Source organism: Xenopus laevis, chromosome 4L (genome assembly GCF_017654675.1).
Source record: "Xenopus laevis strain J_2021 chromosome 4L, Xenopus_laevis_v10.1, whole genome shotgun sequence".
NCBI lineage: Eukaryota > Metazoa > Chordata > Amphibia > Anura > Pipidae > Xenopus > Xenopus laevis.
The window spans coordinates 116,703,328-116,719,866 of record NC_054377.1 but is presented as its reverse complement, the minus strand read 5'-3'; the positions used below and the strand labels follow the sequence as shown (position 1 = coordinate 116,719,866).

The 16,539-nt window shown below is 38.5% G+C and overlaps 1 protein-coding gene across 3 annotated transcripts in view; it reads right to left on the bottom strand.

Annotated features, from left to right (window-relative positions):
* Positions 1 to 3,729: 3,729 nt before the first annotated feature.
* Positions 3,730 to 16,539, bottom strand: part of rxrg.L (retinoid X receptor gamma L homeolog) — a 72,614-nt gene continuing 59,804 nt past the window's right edge. Inside the window, 7 exon segments of one of the 3 annotated variants that reach the window (NM_001095479.1) lie at positions 3,730 to 4,775; positions 7,596 to 7,701; positions 8,956 to 9,047; positions 10,501 to 10,633; positions 11,694 to 11,823; positions 13,902 to 14,062; positions 16,196 to 16,375. In NM_001095479.1, the coding sequence (NP_001088948.1) occupies positions 4,628 to 4,775; positions 7,596 to 7,701; positions 8,956 to 9,047; positions 10,501 to 10,633; positions 11,694 to 11,823; positions 13,902 to 14,062; positions 16,196 to 16,375 (950 nt within the window). In that variant the 3' untranslated portion in view covers positions 3,730 to 4,627. 3 annotated transcript variants of the gene reach the window in all.

Sequence of the window (16,539 nt, the reverse complement as noted above, 5' to 3'; positions counted from 1 at the left end):
TCTTTCAGGAAAACACAGGAAATTACACTTACCAGACAGACACTTACCAAATGGCGGTTTCTAAAAGATACTGGAAACAATGCCAGTTCAGCTTGAGAAAGCCTTGTGTTGGGAAATAAACAGGCAGTAGAAAATAATAGATGGAACACGTAAAATAGAAGACAGGAAGAAGTAAACAAAATAATTATCTGAAAACAGAAGCCAATTATAGTGGGTGGGTGAAGCATCTATGGGAAAAATAAAGGGGATTCAGCCAATTTGATGGCTCCCAGGCACTAGGATTTACGGGAACCCCATGCATACAAAGAAATAAGATGGCCATGCACTTTAAGGTCTACTTGGTAGGCAGCTTGCCAAAAGAGAGGATTTTAACCTAATTTTGCCACCAACAGGCTGGGCTAAATTGGGATGATTCAACTGTTCAGCATCCAGTCCTACATTTGGATCTCAACAGGCTGAGATTCTAGTGCGGATTTAAATGATTCAGGAGCATCTGGTTATGCCTTCTCCATTTTCATCTGCCCAGGTAACAATCTCTTCTCCAGGCACAAATTACTGACATGAGGGGGTAACTGGGCTGTTACTGCAGATGCCCAGTGAGGCAGGAAAAACTAGGATGACCCACAAAAATGTTATGTTATAGGCATGGAAATGGGAATTAGGAAGCACTGTACATTTATACAATACCTTAATACTACAGATAGAGAAAACACACTCTAATATATAAACAGTTACAAAACTACAGTTTAATGTTTCTTTGAGGAAGCCATTATGTAGCCTTACTTTCGGATTTATATGGCAACCCCCTTGATACAATTGAGGGATCTGTTACCTGGAAACCCATTATCCAGAAGGCTCCGAATTACCATCTTAAATAAAAAATGTTAAAATTGATTTCCTTTTTCTCTATAATAATAAAATATTACCTTGGATTTAATCCAAAGTAATAAACCAATAAACCTTACCGGAAGAAAAAAAACAATACTATTGGGTTTTATTCATGTTTAATTTATGTTTAAATAATTAGTAAACCTAAGGTATTGAGATCCATTTTATTGAAAGATGCTTTATCCAAAAAACCCCAGATCCTGAGCATTCAGGATAACTGGTCCCATACCTGTACAAAGGTTTCAGGCAACTTGCATTCAATTCTTACGCAAGTCAGTTTAATTTTTTTTAATTAAAGGACCACAGTTTCTATCATCAATGTCAGGCTTAGAAATTTATTTGACTTGTGCTGTTTTGATAAATTATCACAATCCCTAAGCAGCACAGACCACACTGAGCATGTGCACAGTCTTGGTCTTGCAAAGATGTTTAACAAAGTTACAAGATGGTGACCCCCTGTGGCCAAATTTGAAAGAATAAATAATTTGTTGGATTAGGCTTGGGGTGCAGTAAATTCATGTTTATGTTTAGTATACAAAATACAGCATTTCTAGACTTATTCTATTTTAGACTTCCCCTTTTTATTTTGGCAAACTGGTCACTAGGGTCCATAGCAACCATACATTGATTTGAATAAGAGATTGGAATATAAATAGGAGAGGCCTAAAAAGAAAGATGAGTAATAAAATATAACAATAACAATACATTTGTAGCCTGACAGAACATTTGTTTTTAGATGGGGTCAGTGACCCCAATTTAAAAGCTGAATGGAGTCAGAAGGCAGCAAATAATTAAAAAAAAAAACTATACACATAATGAAGACCAATTGAATTGGTCTTTCTATAATATACTAAAAGTTAACTTAAAGGTGAACCACTCCTTTAAACTAAAGATGTTGTGCTTTACTTTGTCTTTTTCTTTCTAAGGAAAATATACTAATGAATGCGTGTTCATGTAATATCGCATGTACATGTATGTAATACATGTTATATGTAAAGACACTGCTTATTTTGCTAATGTTTGTATGCAGTAATGATAGTCATCATAATCTCAAGAGAAGTCAAGTTTTGATCATTGTTCCCCAGATACATGTTGAAGGTAATTCTGGAATTACTAGTGATTAAAAGAGCCAAAAAAAATCTTCCCAAGCTGACTTCTACATAGTGAGTTAGGTTTGAAAAAAAGACACACGGCCATCAAGTTCAGTCTTTTAAGTCTATATATAACGTGCCTAATTTCCGATCTACTGAACTGAAACACCCTGAAGCCATGTATTATTGTAACCATACAAAAGACAGGTACAAACCACTTGTAGATGGCAATGAACCCATTTGGAAGTGGATCCTGATTTCCCAGATAGATTTGTTCCCATTCTTTTACACAGGATACGAGAGTTTATATTACTTATCATTAACCCTAACTGATGGGAGGTGATATATTACCTGATCTGTGAGTACATGGTGCCTGATGTATTAGGGAAATGCATTGGAATAATTCCTAACTTTCATTTAAAAATGGTTCCTCCATGCAGAATTCCCAGCAGCTGCCTACAGGGAACGTTCTCCCATACAGTGTGTTTGCATTTACATTCATAATAAAGGTTTGTTTAGTAATTTATTCTATGTTTATCCTTTCACTGTTGTTTGGGTTCTTCTGCAAAACTTTCCTCGTCCATTCACCACTACATTTCCACTGTTGTACATGAGTTTCATCATCACATCTGGAAGTTCTCGAAAATATTTTTTCTTTAGACCTCTCCACTTGACAAAAGATTGCTGTTACAGCTGTGAAACTTTCATGTCCATGCTTTTTCCTTTACTTAAGGCACTGAACACTTCTCTTTAGTGCTCTGCTGTTCTCATCTGGCTTCATATTAGTCAAGCAGTTTAACAGAACTGTTAAATACAGCATAATGACTGGATATATGTTTAGTGACTCACTACATTCTTTCCATTTGGTAGGTTCATTTCGCATAGTAACATTTCGCATTTGTCCTTCTTTTAAAGACAGCAATAAGAAAAGTATCTATCCAACCTGGGAGCATGGGCATAAAAAACATGAATGAGCATGTAAGACTATAGGCATAGATTGTCTCTTGCACACTCTCTATAAGAATGTTTTTGCTTTGACCAGAGCTAAAAAGATGGCTTGGACTTACAAAGGGGCTCTTCATTTTTGAAGTCGCTGGCTGTACCAGGTGAGGTGCTCCAATGTCCAAAAACTGGTGCTCCAACCTGCATACTTAGTCAATGCTCTTTTGTATGCAAGAAAGCATTTTATTTGCTTTAGTAGCCACTGACACTACCTAGAGTTAAACAGAATGTTATTCACAAAATGTTATTCATTGTGTATCTGTGTTTTGGTATTTCTATGAAGGTATTCTTTCATCCAGGTCATGGTATATCTAGTAGAAGATGTTTCACTACTTCCAGTTGAACTGGAAGCTGCTCGGATAAGTAGTGAAATGGCTTCAATGATTAATCAGCAAGTCCAGTTGCTCTAGAGTTACTTCTACTAGATTTGTTGTCAGAATATCCAGTACATCAGAGATGTCCAGCCTGGATGAGGCCTCCTGTTCTCATGTTCTGCCCTAGGAACAGACTATGACTAACAAACATTTAGCAACACAACTTTAAACACCTCTTATTTATAAGCATGGCCTTCAACATTACCTCTTGTCTTGAAAACCAAGGACACAGGTTTAATAAAATACTATACACTGACGAGTTTATGTTTAGCCCTAGTAAAGATTGTTAGTAGGGATGATAGCTACTAATAGTAGAACTGTTTATGAACCCATTACAAGACAAGAAATAAATAAATGTTTATAAAACAGACACCCAACTTATGACTGGTTTAATAGATAATTATTTAAATGCTTTAAATACCATCTCAATGAGCTATTACAGGATTGAATGTTAAATATGCAGCGTTCTATAATGAGCTGTATTCACTGATTCTCTTTCTTAAAAGTCATTAGAGTCTCCCATACAGATGTTTTGTCCCCTCCTTTAGGTTTCCTTTTCTGATAACCATGTATTTAACCATATGTGCAGGGCTTTACAGGGAAATACAAATCTTTACATGTGTATATGTTACATTTTTAAAATTACATTTGTAAAAAAGCCACTGAACAATACATAACAAGATAAGTTTGTATCCACTGGGAGACTGTCGCATATTAAAATGCAATCCATAGAACGTCCAGCAATACCATTCAGAAAATAAAATAAAGGTCAAAAAAGTTCTCTCTCTTAGCCGAGGCTGGTTAATGTTTTCCGAAAGCATCCCAACTGATAAATAGATTTTAGATCATTAATCTTCTCTCTTTACAAGCCAGGTTCTGGCTCTTCTTCACTGGCTGCAAAATACCAGTTAAAAATACATCCCATGTGCCATGAGCCTAACAGTATTGCAGCTTTGATACACAAATTTGCTGTTACAACTCAAGCAGTGAAAAAACATGGGTGTTTGAATGCAATGGCTTTAACCCTCCGCACTAGCTCCTACTTTCTGCACAATGCAGGTGACCAGGATACAGCTATTGAATATGACACAACTGCAATGTCTGTGGTGTGCCAAGACAAACATAGGCAAGACCACTGTCACATCACTGTGGTACATAACCTGTATCATTTCCACTGCTAACCTGGAGATGGAGCAATTTGCTTGCAGGGATAACCAATGTATGCAAAGCTTTGTTACAGGTCCTTGTAGACTGAGGTATGAATCCCAATCATCATGAGATCTGGTGAGGTGTTTCTAGCATCTCCATAAGGAATGTATCAATGGGGGTGTCTCCAATGAGCTTGAAGAAGAAAAGGTGCTCCAGGCATTTAAGTCCAATAGATCTCAAAGCTGGAAGTCTTAACAGTAATTTTGCAAACCTGGAATGTAAAAAGGACCTTTAGGCACTTGGACTAAATAAGGAAGATATCAAACGCCTATTAAAGGTAAAACACAACTATTATGTGTGCACATACCTCATTCCAGTAATAGTTACCAATGAACTAAATGTATGACTATAATTATGGATATCATGACCTGCAGAACATAGAATCTGAATTATGCTGTGCATTGGGGTATCAAACTTTCTAAGGACACAGATAAAGGGTAGCAAATAAAAGTGATTTGGTAACGGACAGTGCAGAACATACAGGTGATATATAGAGGAGTTTTCAGATTGCTTACAGAATCTCCACTGCTACAATAAAACTAGGCAGTATAGCTGCATTTAGATTAACGTTTGTCGTTTTCTATTGGAATACAATAAGAGAAAAGAAAGGAATCGCAGGGAAGTGCAAAATACATTAATGTAGATACATTATTTAAAGGGTAAGAAATATGTAACTATGTAATGCAGCACCAGCCTGAAGGTCCAGAAGCTAAATGACAGCAAAGGTTCATGCATTTTTTGTTATAGATTTCTAATTATTTGCCTTTTTCTTCTGATTTTTTTCCAGCTTTCAAATGGGGGTCACTGAGCCATCTAAAACCAAATGCTCTGTAAAGCTACAAATGTATTGTTTTTGCTAACTTTTATAACTCCTCTTTCTACTGAGATCCTCTCATATTCGTATTTCAGTATTTATTTTTTTTATAGTTTTTTAATTATTTGCCTTTTTCCTCTGATTTTTTTCCAGCTTTCAAATGGGGGTTACTGACCCCATCTAAAAACCTAATGCTCTGTAAAGCTATAAATGTATTATTATTGCTACTTTTTATTAATCCTCTTTCTACTGAGATCCTCTCATATTTGTATTTCAGTCTCTTTTTCAATACAGTGCGTGGTTGCTAGGGTAATTTGGACCATATCAACCAGATTGCTGATATGCCAAACTGGAGAGCTGATGAATATAAAGCTAAATAACTCAAAAACCAGATTGCCGATATGCCAAATTGGAGAGCTGATGAATATAAAGCTAAATAACTCAAAAACCACAAATAATAAAAAATGAAAACCAATTGCAAATTGTCTCCAAATATCACTGTCTAGGTGAAAAACCACTTTAAGCACCATAGCAACAGGGCTGCTGAAATCACCAGTACATGGAGTTGTGTATAACTGCTTTGGAATCATAACAGTTGACAGTTTAGAGAAGTCCCTGTGTCTAAGCAACACCATTTCCAGTGTAATCCTTTGTTAGTCTTTACATGACAAACTGAAATATTCACCAAGCTGCTTATAGAAAATTCTAATGTCTCCCACAGCACCCAAAACTCTAAAAGTGGTGATTATAGAGAATAAAATCCTTTTGATTTGTTAATATAATATATCTAAAGTGGTAATTGTTATTATTAGTGGTATTGGTTATTATTTTGACAAAAGTTTCATTATGGAGTTTAAAACAGTAGCTATTATTGTGTTTTTATTAATCAAATACTTGTGCAAAGGGTTTTCACTTGCCTTGCTGATAAAACAGGTTCTATGGTCAGGGCTGGTATTAAACATTTTGACAGATTCCTGGCATGCCTATTCAGGGAAAGTTACTGTAATGCCTCCCTCCACCCCAACCCCTGCTCCATCTGAACCCCAAGGTAATTTTGGTTAGGAAAATTTGGCCACATGAGTAAAAAAAATAATGTTTATCATCTGTATTAATGTTTAGCTAAAATGTGCAAATAGGGATAGAGAGTTACAGAGTGCGTGAGTGCGAGAGTGCCCAGTTGGCACTTGTGTGGGCGGATTATTTATGCAGTACTCATAGATGCCCAAAAGATGGCAGTGTTAAATAGTAAAAAAAAATATATGAAAAATTAACCACTTTCAGGCAGATGTCTATAAGAGAAACCAGCCAGCACCCATGGACATATCTAGTAAAATAGTAAAAAGAAAATTATAATTATTCTCAGGCAAAGTAGGTAAAAGTCCAATAATAATATAAACACTTCTAATGTTCAAAATACCCAACAGTGTGTGCTCAATATATGTATTTCTAACTAGTACATGATTCATGATGAGGTTCTGCCTGTATTTAGAAGAGCTAAACACAAGTGATGCAGTTATAGGTATAGCAGTGCAAGATGGCAACAGCAATGCAAGATGGTGGCAGGCACAATTGTCAACCTGTAGTTGAAGAGAAATAAGTCAGACCTATTAGGAGTCATTCATTACATCTAAAAGCTTTCATTTCTAAACCAGTGATCCCCAACTAGTGGCTCACAAGCAACATGCTGCTCACCAACCCATTGGATGTTGCTCTCAGTGGCCTCAAAGCTGGTGCTTATTTTTGAATTCCAGGCTTGAAGGCATGCATTTGTTGCATAAATACCATGTGTAATGCCAAACAGAGTCTCATGTAGACTACCAGTCCAGATAGGGGCTACCAATGGTCAATCACAGGCCATATTGATATCCTCAGAACTTTTTTTGCATTTGAATATGAAAAAAGTTTGGGGACCCCATGTTCTTATCTCATGTACCAAGCCTTTTTTTCCCAGGAATTTTAAGGGCCAGTTACAGTGCAGGCAAGAGATGGCATTTGGCCTCCCAAATGGCTCTCTGTAAATGAACTCAACACAACACTATAGAAGCATGTTTGATGACATAATAATAATCTATTCGTCCTGTGGAAATACCACCTTTAAAAAATGCCGCACTTAACCATATGACAGTGACATCTCTCAGCACAAGGTACCACAACTCTATATAAAGCTGTCTATACAGCATCCTTGTGATGAGTATACACAAAATGACCACTTCTCACCTTCCTGGTTGGTCTGGGTACTTTTGCTTGGTGTAGGATTCAAGAGTGGCATAGACTTTTTCACGCAGTGCTTCAACCTCTGCAGCATTGGACAGGCCCTTAGCATCTAAAGATCAAAATGAAAGGGCCCAGTTATCTCTGTCCCTTGGAACATTCACGGAACAGGGAAACAGGGAAATACAAAAATCCTTTCTGGAAAAATCAATATTCAAATACATTGCTGGGAATCCAAGGTTGAAGTGAAAAACAGCCGTGCAATGTGTTTGCAATTTATATTCCAGAAAACTGGCTTCTGCAGAACATGCAACTACAAATGACTTTTACAGGGAAGCCAGGTACATTTGCCAAACCAAACATTTGGAGTGCTGAAGGGAGAAAACTGGCTGCCAATGAGTTAAATAAGCCAAACAACAATCTTTGCACAATATGTTAAATAAATGGGGCTTAATGCCAATAACGTTCCATATTGTGTACCAGAGAGGCTTGTTAGTGAATGCTGATCAACACTGTTCTTTGGAAATACAAGCGTAAGATCCATTATCTAGAATGCTTGGGACCTGGGGTTTTCCCTATTAAGGATCTTTCCATAAATGAGATGTCCATACCCCTAGTCTGTTGAAAATCATTTAAACATGAAATAAACCCAATAAGATTATTTAGCCACCAACATGGATTCATGCAGCTTAGTCGGGATCAAGTGCTAGGTGCTATTTTTATAATTATTACAGAAAAAAGGAAACAAATAAAAAAAAAAAAATTATTTGTTTATAATGGAGTCTGAGAGAGCTTTCTGGATAACGTGTTTTCGGATAAGGAATCCCATACCAGTATAATTAATGCTTTGCAAAAGGGAAATAAAAAAAACTTCTATAATTGATATTAGAATTCGAGCAGATCACCCTTACAATAGAGGAATGGGATCTGATCATTGTCGGACTGGGACACCATGAGCCCACCCAAAAACCTTAGGCCAGGGGCCCACTCTCAGTATTATAATTCTTCCTCTCCTCACTCAACCTCTATTCTCCTAGTCTCTTTTCTTAACATACTATAATACTATAATCTATTATTCCATCTATTTAGCCCTTTTGTTCTCATAGAAATAAAGAATGGCCATTAAATATGCCACATGTTTAGCAGCATGAGGGCCCACTGACACCTGGGCCCACCGGGAGTTTTCCTGGTATCCCGATGGGCCAGTCTGACACTAGATCGGATACCTGGAATTCTCATGACTTGTACAAAGGGTCTTCCTGTGATGTGAAAGTGTGAAAGACCATGTCGTAAGGCTAATAAAATCAATTTAAAGGCTAACAAAATCCCATAGCTGTACTTTTATCACTGAGAGGCAAAGTCTTACCTGGATTAAACAGAACAATAGCTCTCAGGCATCCCAGCTCTGATTTATCCATGTCCATGTCTTTCATTTTAGAAACCAACTCAGTTAGCACCCTGTTCATAGAGATTGAAATGCAAGGGTGCAAGAGTTATTGCCTTTTATACAAATAAATCAACAGGATCTTAATGTGCATTTTATTTTTTGCTTTGAGAGAAATTTTTTAACAAGTCTAACTAAAGTCCATGTTTCCACTCTCGGATATTATTTTGTATGTACATAACCCGAGCTAATTATGTAGGGTTCATAGATGCTGGTCATTATTATTATTATAGTCGATACGGACATCTATTATTGTCTGTATTGGTAAGACACTGAGGCTCATATACTAGCGTATTCAGGTCTGCACTAGGCATCATTCCTGCAGGCCCCCCGCATGACATCAGCAGATGAGACGTCATAGCGCAACACATGTGAGTGACATCACTTTCCCCTAACCCCCCCCACCTCTGCTGCCGGATTTAGTAGAAAAGCATCCGCCAGCATGGGAAGTATGTTTTTTTACCATATTGGCACCCAAGGGCCGCCCCTTAAAGCTGCTGCAAGACACGCGAGTGAATATATGGTAAATAGGCCCTTGACTATCAAGGGTGCTAAATTAAACCAGCGGTAACAATAGCAAACCAACCAGGGTTTAGTGTTGATCAGGCTATTATAAGTTAGAAAATGAAAGTAAAGATCTGATTGGTTGCTACAGAAAATGTACTGGTGCAATGTAGCTATTTTAGTTCAAAATAGTAAAAAAAAAATCCTACAAAATAAAAACTGCAGGTTATGGCCCTCAAAATAATGGGAACATAGTTTCAGAGCTGTCCAAAGAGGTTAAGCTCCGAAAACCCCTGTTTTTGCTGCTCAGAAGGATTCTAGGGATAGGTGGGTGAGACACAAGAGGCTAAGAACAGCATATTTTACAGTTTTCAGGAGGTCCCTGCTATTGGGTGTCATAGTGGTAGACAGTGGGGCTCATTAATAAACACCAGGCAAATCTGTATCTGGGCAGTATCCCATATCAACCAATAAGTGATTAGGTAGAACAATGAAAGCAAACATCTGCCACAGGTTACTGCCCAGGTGCAAATTTTCTTAGCAGTTATATGATTGCCTGCACTCTATGGCCATGCACCAGATGACAGCACCATAATCATATAATTTAACTGGACTGTATTGCTTCTTTCAGGATGCAAAAATCAGTATACTCAGTGGCGTAACTATAGAGGAAGCAGACCACGCAGTCGCAAGGGGGCCCAGACTGTGGGATCTGCTTCGTCTATAGCTAATAAAAAAAACCCTCCTCCCCAGCCGCTCTCTTAGCAGCGGAGAAGAAGGGCGGCACAAGTCCGGGGCGTAGTCGGGGCAGGGTGGAAGCGGGACATAGGCAGCAAGTGGGCGAGAGGATGAGGATCAGAGTGTGCCAGGCCACTGTAGTTAAGCTACTGAGCATACTATTATTGTTATGAGATGAATGTATTTTCTGAACTACATCGCTACTACAACTAAAACTTCATGTACCTGTCAAAGATAGAGCCTACTCCTGCATTGTGTGCGCTGCTTCTGTGCACATGTAACCCAGTAGCCAGAAGAATGCCATCCTGCACAGACACTGAGCGGTGCGAGAAGGAAGCTATCAGTAACTCATTCCAACCTGCAATGTAAAGACAGCACAGCTCAACCATCTGTTGACATGGCAAGCATATGTTTTCCAACACTGATACACACACGGTGCTGACTGTGTCTTTTACTATAATATATCTGGCACCATGTTAATGTTAGACCTAAGACACATATGCAGCAGGTAGTGTGATCCGAGAAGTTACAGAAGAGAAATGGACCAATGAAATTTCAGTCTAAAATGTTACCATATTTTGCATTTATGTGACTTGTACCTGTGATACACTGTAGCATCCCATAAATGCAGAATTTGTCAGATTGCTTTCACCAGCAAAGTTTCTGATTTGTAGAAAAATACGCACACTAAACACTTATAATGCCAAATATCATTAAATAAGAATACCTCCTATTTTAAGGAGGGGAAATTATTATTACATGGAAAACTATAATTGTGCCTAAAAATGGTATAACTTGGAACTTGAAGTCCGTGCTTCCCGTGCACCAGTGCTAGCTGTAAATACTGGGGTGGGAACATGGATTGTGGGGCGTGAGCAGGTTATTGTTCCGTACCAGACTCCCTCTATCTGTGGGCACCCCACTGTAGCAAGGTCTGCACTTCAGTTACATCAAAGGTGTATTGGGCTTTTTGAAGAACAACTCCAACAAGGTTTCATAACTTTTCTCTCAGGAGGGGCCCACATTAAGTCTGGGAGTCAGATTCAACAAACAACAACCACTTCCAAATCACAATTTTGTCAAGGGGAATGATGTTGTTTATGAAATGAAGGGGCAATTACTTCCCTTTAAACCTTTATGCCTGTGCTTTATGTATTTGCTCCCACCCAGTTGAGGTGTTCAGGCAGGCCCGGATGTGTGGAAAGGCCACAAAGACCCGGCGGCAGCATTTTAGGGGCGACATGCAAACGAGATAAGTCTTGTGTATGTGTGCTCATGAATATAAAGGGGGGAGGCTGATGGGGAAATGGGGGCAACAGCTCTACCATATGAATATTTAATTTATGGTAGGAGTCAGACTTATATATAACGCTTGTCTGCTTGTTCTTGCTAATGTTCGAGAGGCCTGTTATATTTACCTGCTCGCAGCAGAATGACTTGGTCTTCTAAAGGCAAATCTGAAAAATATGGAATTCTTTTCGCCCATTCAACCAGAGTAAAGAGCTGCTTGTCTGCGGCGTGGCATATATTGGTGACTGGGTCATTTGTCTGTGAACACAGAGCATAGAATATGGAGGTGCAAGGAAACTGTGAACATGTAAAATGTATGAAAATGAAATGCTTAGCAATTTCATTTTATGGTTTCAAAGTTATGTAAATATAATTGTTGTAAAAAGCAGTATGTGTGTGGCTGTTGACATTCTCTGCACTCCTGGCTCTAACTGCTGAAACAATGGCGCAGGTCAGCGTTCATTCCAAATCTCTACTAACCGAACTGGCCTTCAGGCTGCTTCATCCCTTCCTTTGCTTTGAGGCAAACAAAGTTTTATGGTGAAGAAATGCGTGGTGATTCATTGCAGAGATTCGCTGCAACTTTTTAAAAAGCCATGATCGCGACAACTAAGTGGCCATAGGATAGTGTACAAGTCACTGTGGTATTGCTATCAGTCCCCGCCAGTTCATTTCAAAAGTTGCACCGACGAATCGCCACGTGTGGTAACAATATCTATAACTAAATTTCACAATAGACCAGGAAGCTCTGGTTTGTGAGATTTCGAATTACTATGAAACTGCATCTGTTTTAACACTCCTCGAGTTCCTGGTAATATTTAGTGTATTTACACTTCTGAGTTATGGTCTCATGACCATAACATCTAAAGAATGCTGTTACTTGTCTGTTCTGTATTGCTTTGCATGCAACAGATTATGTAGAGCTGGTCCTGAAACAATACAGAGAAAACCACTGTTTCATGCTAGTACTGAAATCCATCAGTTGTAAAGACCCAATAACCATCACTTCCTTGCTAGAAAAGTACACCTATCTGAAGAGAATAGGCATATTTACTAAGTTGTGACTTTTCTCCTTATCCTAACTCCGCCAAAGTTTTTGCCAATACACCAGTCATATTTTTGCATCAACATTACATATAAACAATTTTGCTTTAACATAGTAAGTTAGGTTGGAAAAAAGATACACGTCCGTCAAATTCAACCTTTAAAGTCTATAAATAACCTGCCTAACTGCTAATTAATCCAGAGGAAGGCAAAAAATAAACTTGAAGCCTCTCCAATTTGCTTCAGAGGGGGACAAATTCCTTCCTGACTCCAACTTGTACTATGAGCTATCTTCCATAACCCTGTATTCCCTCACTTGCTAAAAAGCCATCCAACTATCTAATGTATCACGTATATGTGTGTGTTGGATATGTTGCAACATTATATATATATATATATATATATATATATACACACACACACACACATACATACACACATACATACGATCAAAAAGACCGCACACCAAGGACTTTTTGGGTGAAACAAAAAGTGGTTCATTTCAACGTTTCGGCTCTACTTAGGCCACCCATCCTGATGACGGCCTAAGTATTAGTGCCGAAACATTGAAATAAACCACTTTTTTGTTTCACCCAGAAAGTCCTTGGTGTGCGGTCTTTTTTGACCGTATGTATGTATATCGTTGACCTGCACACACACACACTATGAAGCAATTCCTTATTGGGATATTAGCATAAAGGATATGAAAGGGATACGAAAGCATCTTACACATTGACAGCCTAGATAAATTGCAATATTTTCCAGTATCAGTAATAATGCCTGGTGAAAATGTCAATGTTTGTCGACAAAATTTGTGTGTTTTGTGCCAAATGTGGTGAGATGTGATTTAAAAAAAACTCACATGAATTAGAAATTCGACCTTTAATAGATGTCTATATGTGCCCCTAAGTATAAATACTTATAATCCATTCTCTGCACAGATATCAAACATTCTACTTGCAGCTGTCTGTGAGATGCAATTAGAAACTACATTGCATGGAAACAAAAATGGAGTATATTGTACATATACCTGAATTGGTATGTTTCAGGAGACTGAACCACCTTTATGTCAATTTATAACCGACACAGCTGAAAATCCATGTTTAGTTTTTGTTGTTAGCCAGGTCACTAGCTTTCCTATGTTGCCAAAATATATTCCATGCAGACAAGACCCTGAAATATTTTGGGTGTATTTATCATGCCCCTGATAATATTATTTTTGCAGCTACAGGAAGGTTTTCCATGGGAAGTACAACCTGAATCTCATGATTATAGGTGAGAATAATCCTTACAGAATTTGGCAATCCAGCGTCTCCAAATGCTTCTATCTTTGGATCCACTGCCAGCTCTGCTTCCAGAATTCTCTCCACTGGCATTTCCTCACTTGTACTGCTAGTAGATTCTGCCTCTGTATCACTTTTCTCTCGGCTTCTTTGCCTCTCCTCTTGGACTGCTGCCAGTAAGAGCGATATGCACAAAATCAGTAATTCCACAGAATGTAAAGCTAAAGAAGTTGTGGCACATAGAGCCCAATCAGTGAGTACTGTGCAAGCGTATTTTTGTTTGTATGTGTATCATACTTGCCCTACTCATGATCTAGCTTTTCTCACGTGTTGCACGCTTCCCTACAGTCTGTTTCTGCCCTTCACCTTTCTTGTTTTCCCCATAATCTAACTCTATTCTCAACTGCAGCATCTACTGTACCTAGAGCTTGTCTGTCTGTCTCTGGAATTGACTACCATGAACTATCACTATCTATCCTTTAACTCTAAACCAGGGTTGTCAGGTCTAATTTTCAAAACCTGCCAAAGTCAGCTTCAAAACCAGCCCAAAACTAGTCAAGTGGCACTTCAAAAGTAGCCCAAAATAGCATGTGAAATGTGCAGTGAAAAAAAGTCTAAAAAAATAAATGAATATACGTATATGAAAATACGCCTTCTTCAAATTTACAGAAGGGGGCCCAGGAGGTATAGGGGCCCCATAGGGCCCTAATTAGTGATGGGCGAATTTGCGCCGTTTCGCTTCGCCAAAAAATTCGCGAATTTCGTGCGAAATTCACGAAACGGCGAAAAATTCGCGAAACGGCGCCGGCGTCTCGTTTTTGACGCCGGCGCCCGTTTTTTCAGCGCCGGCGTCCGTTTTTTTTCGGCGAATTTTTGCGGGCGTTTCGCGAATTTATTCGCTGGACGCGAATCGCGCAAATTCACCGCGAATTCGCGCCTGGCGAATAAATTCGCCCATCACTAGCCCTAATACATATACAATTTTTAATAAATATTGGTAAAGCAGCTCAACCTCTAGATATGTTGGCAGCCTGCACATTTTTGCCCCAAAATTGTCTGAAATTTAAGAAAATGCAAGAAAGCCTAAGAAGGGCGGGAGACTGGGGTACAGAGCCCAAAGTCTGGCAACTCCTGACTTCTACACAAGTTGGTCCCATTGCATGCTGGGTATTTTAGTCTTACCTTAAACTTTACAGTTGCCAAATTGGTAAACAAAAACTACATTACCCAACATGCATTGGGAGATGCAGGCTTGGCACAAAATACAAACCAGCCAAAGGCCCAAAAAGTATCCCAAATCCGTACCTTGGTAGTCTGTACTTTCAAAACCTGCCTGGGCTTTAAATTAGTAGCCCAATTTGGCTGGAAAACAGCCAACCTGGCAACTCTGCTCTAAACCTTCAAATGCCTCCTAAAGGAAGACCTGTTAAACAACTTTATATCATCCTTCCCTCATTCGTTTAGGCTACAAGCTCTTATGAGCTTATAACGTTATTGTTAAGCACTATGTAAGTTGCTGTCCTATATCAATAAACTATGGTGATAAAATGCAACAGTCATAATTTGCACAATATAGAAAAGTATAGCTTTGGGCTTTCTGTTGAATAAATTAAAAGGGCTGGCACTCTATATACATGTATTTTTCTATCTTAACTGAAGGCATACAATTGCTATTAAGTCTGGTGGCCTCACACATGTATTTATTTTGGAAGGCATTTTCATGGGACATTTTAACCACCACCGGTTTAGGAATTTGCAAACAAGGACAATGTGGCTTCATTTTGCCCTTTGGCTTTGTGGTTTCTAATTTCCTGCCCTAAGACATTATTTTAGTAACCTCATGAACCTAGTGGTGTTCTTTAATTTCCAAGGAAAGTCCACTCTAAACACACAGGGGAGATTGTTAAACTTAAATAAATAAGAACTTGGATTGCCAAGAAGTCATACAGCATTTAAAAGTAGTTTATACCATTTATGTGATACCTACAGTTGCAGTAGTCCTCAAATGTCCTCGTTTATTTGATTACAGCAGTGGGAACAAAGTCAGTTCTCAAATGTTGCCAATAATGCAGGTTCTTTGAGAAAACTCACTTGAGCACAAGTAGATAAAACAGTAAAAGAAGGATCTAAAGACATACTCAGTATATTCACTCTTGGCAGAGCCTCTGCCCTAAGCAGTAATGACCATTTTTAGATGGGACTGGATGCTTTGGAAAATAATGATGAGCATTTTATTATTAAAAAATAAAATGTTTTAATTCTACTTTTGCTGCCAGTGCCAGATAAACGAAGTGCAGACTCACCTTCCCGCTTCATACCCATGGCTAGACACTTCTGATATCGGCAATACTGGCAGCGATTACGCTGACGCTTATCAATCAAGCAGTCTTTGCTGTCTCGACATGTGTAAACCAAATCTTTCCTTATTGTGCGTTTGAAAAAACCTTTGCATCCTTCACAACTGTACACCCCATAATGTTTGCCTGCAAATAAGCAGAAATGACAAATATAAGACACTTTATCCAAGATTGCTCCATGTGCTTCACAGCACTCACAGGCGCTATCACACTGCAAGACACAAGTTGTGCTAGAATGCTTCTAAAAGATAAAATACATTAAAGAGAGTCTGGAACACAGATGTGTCCTG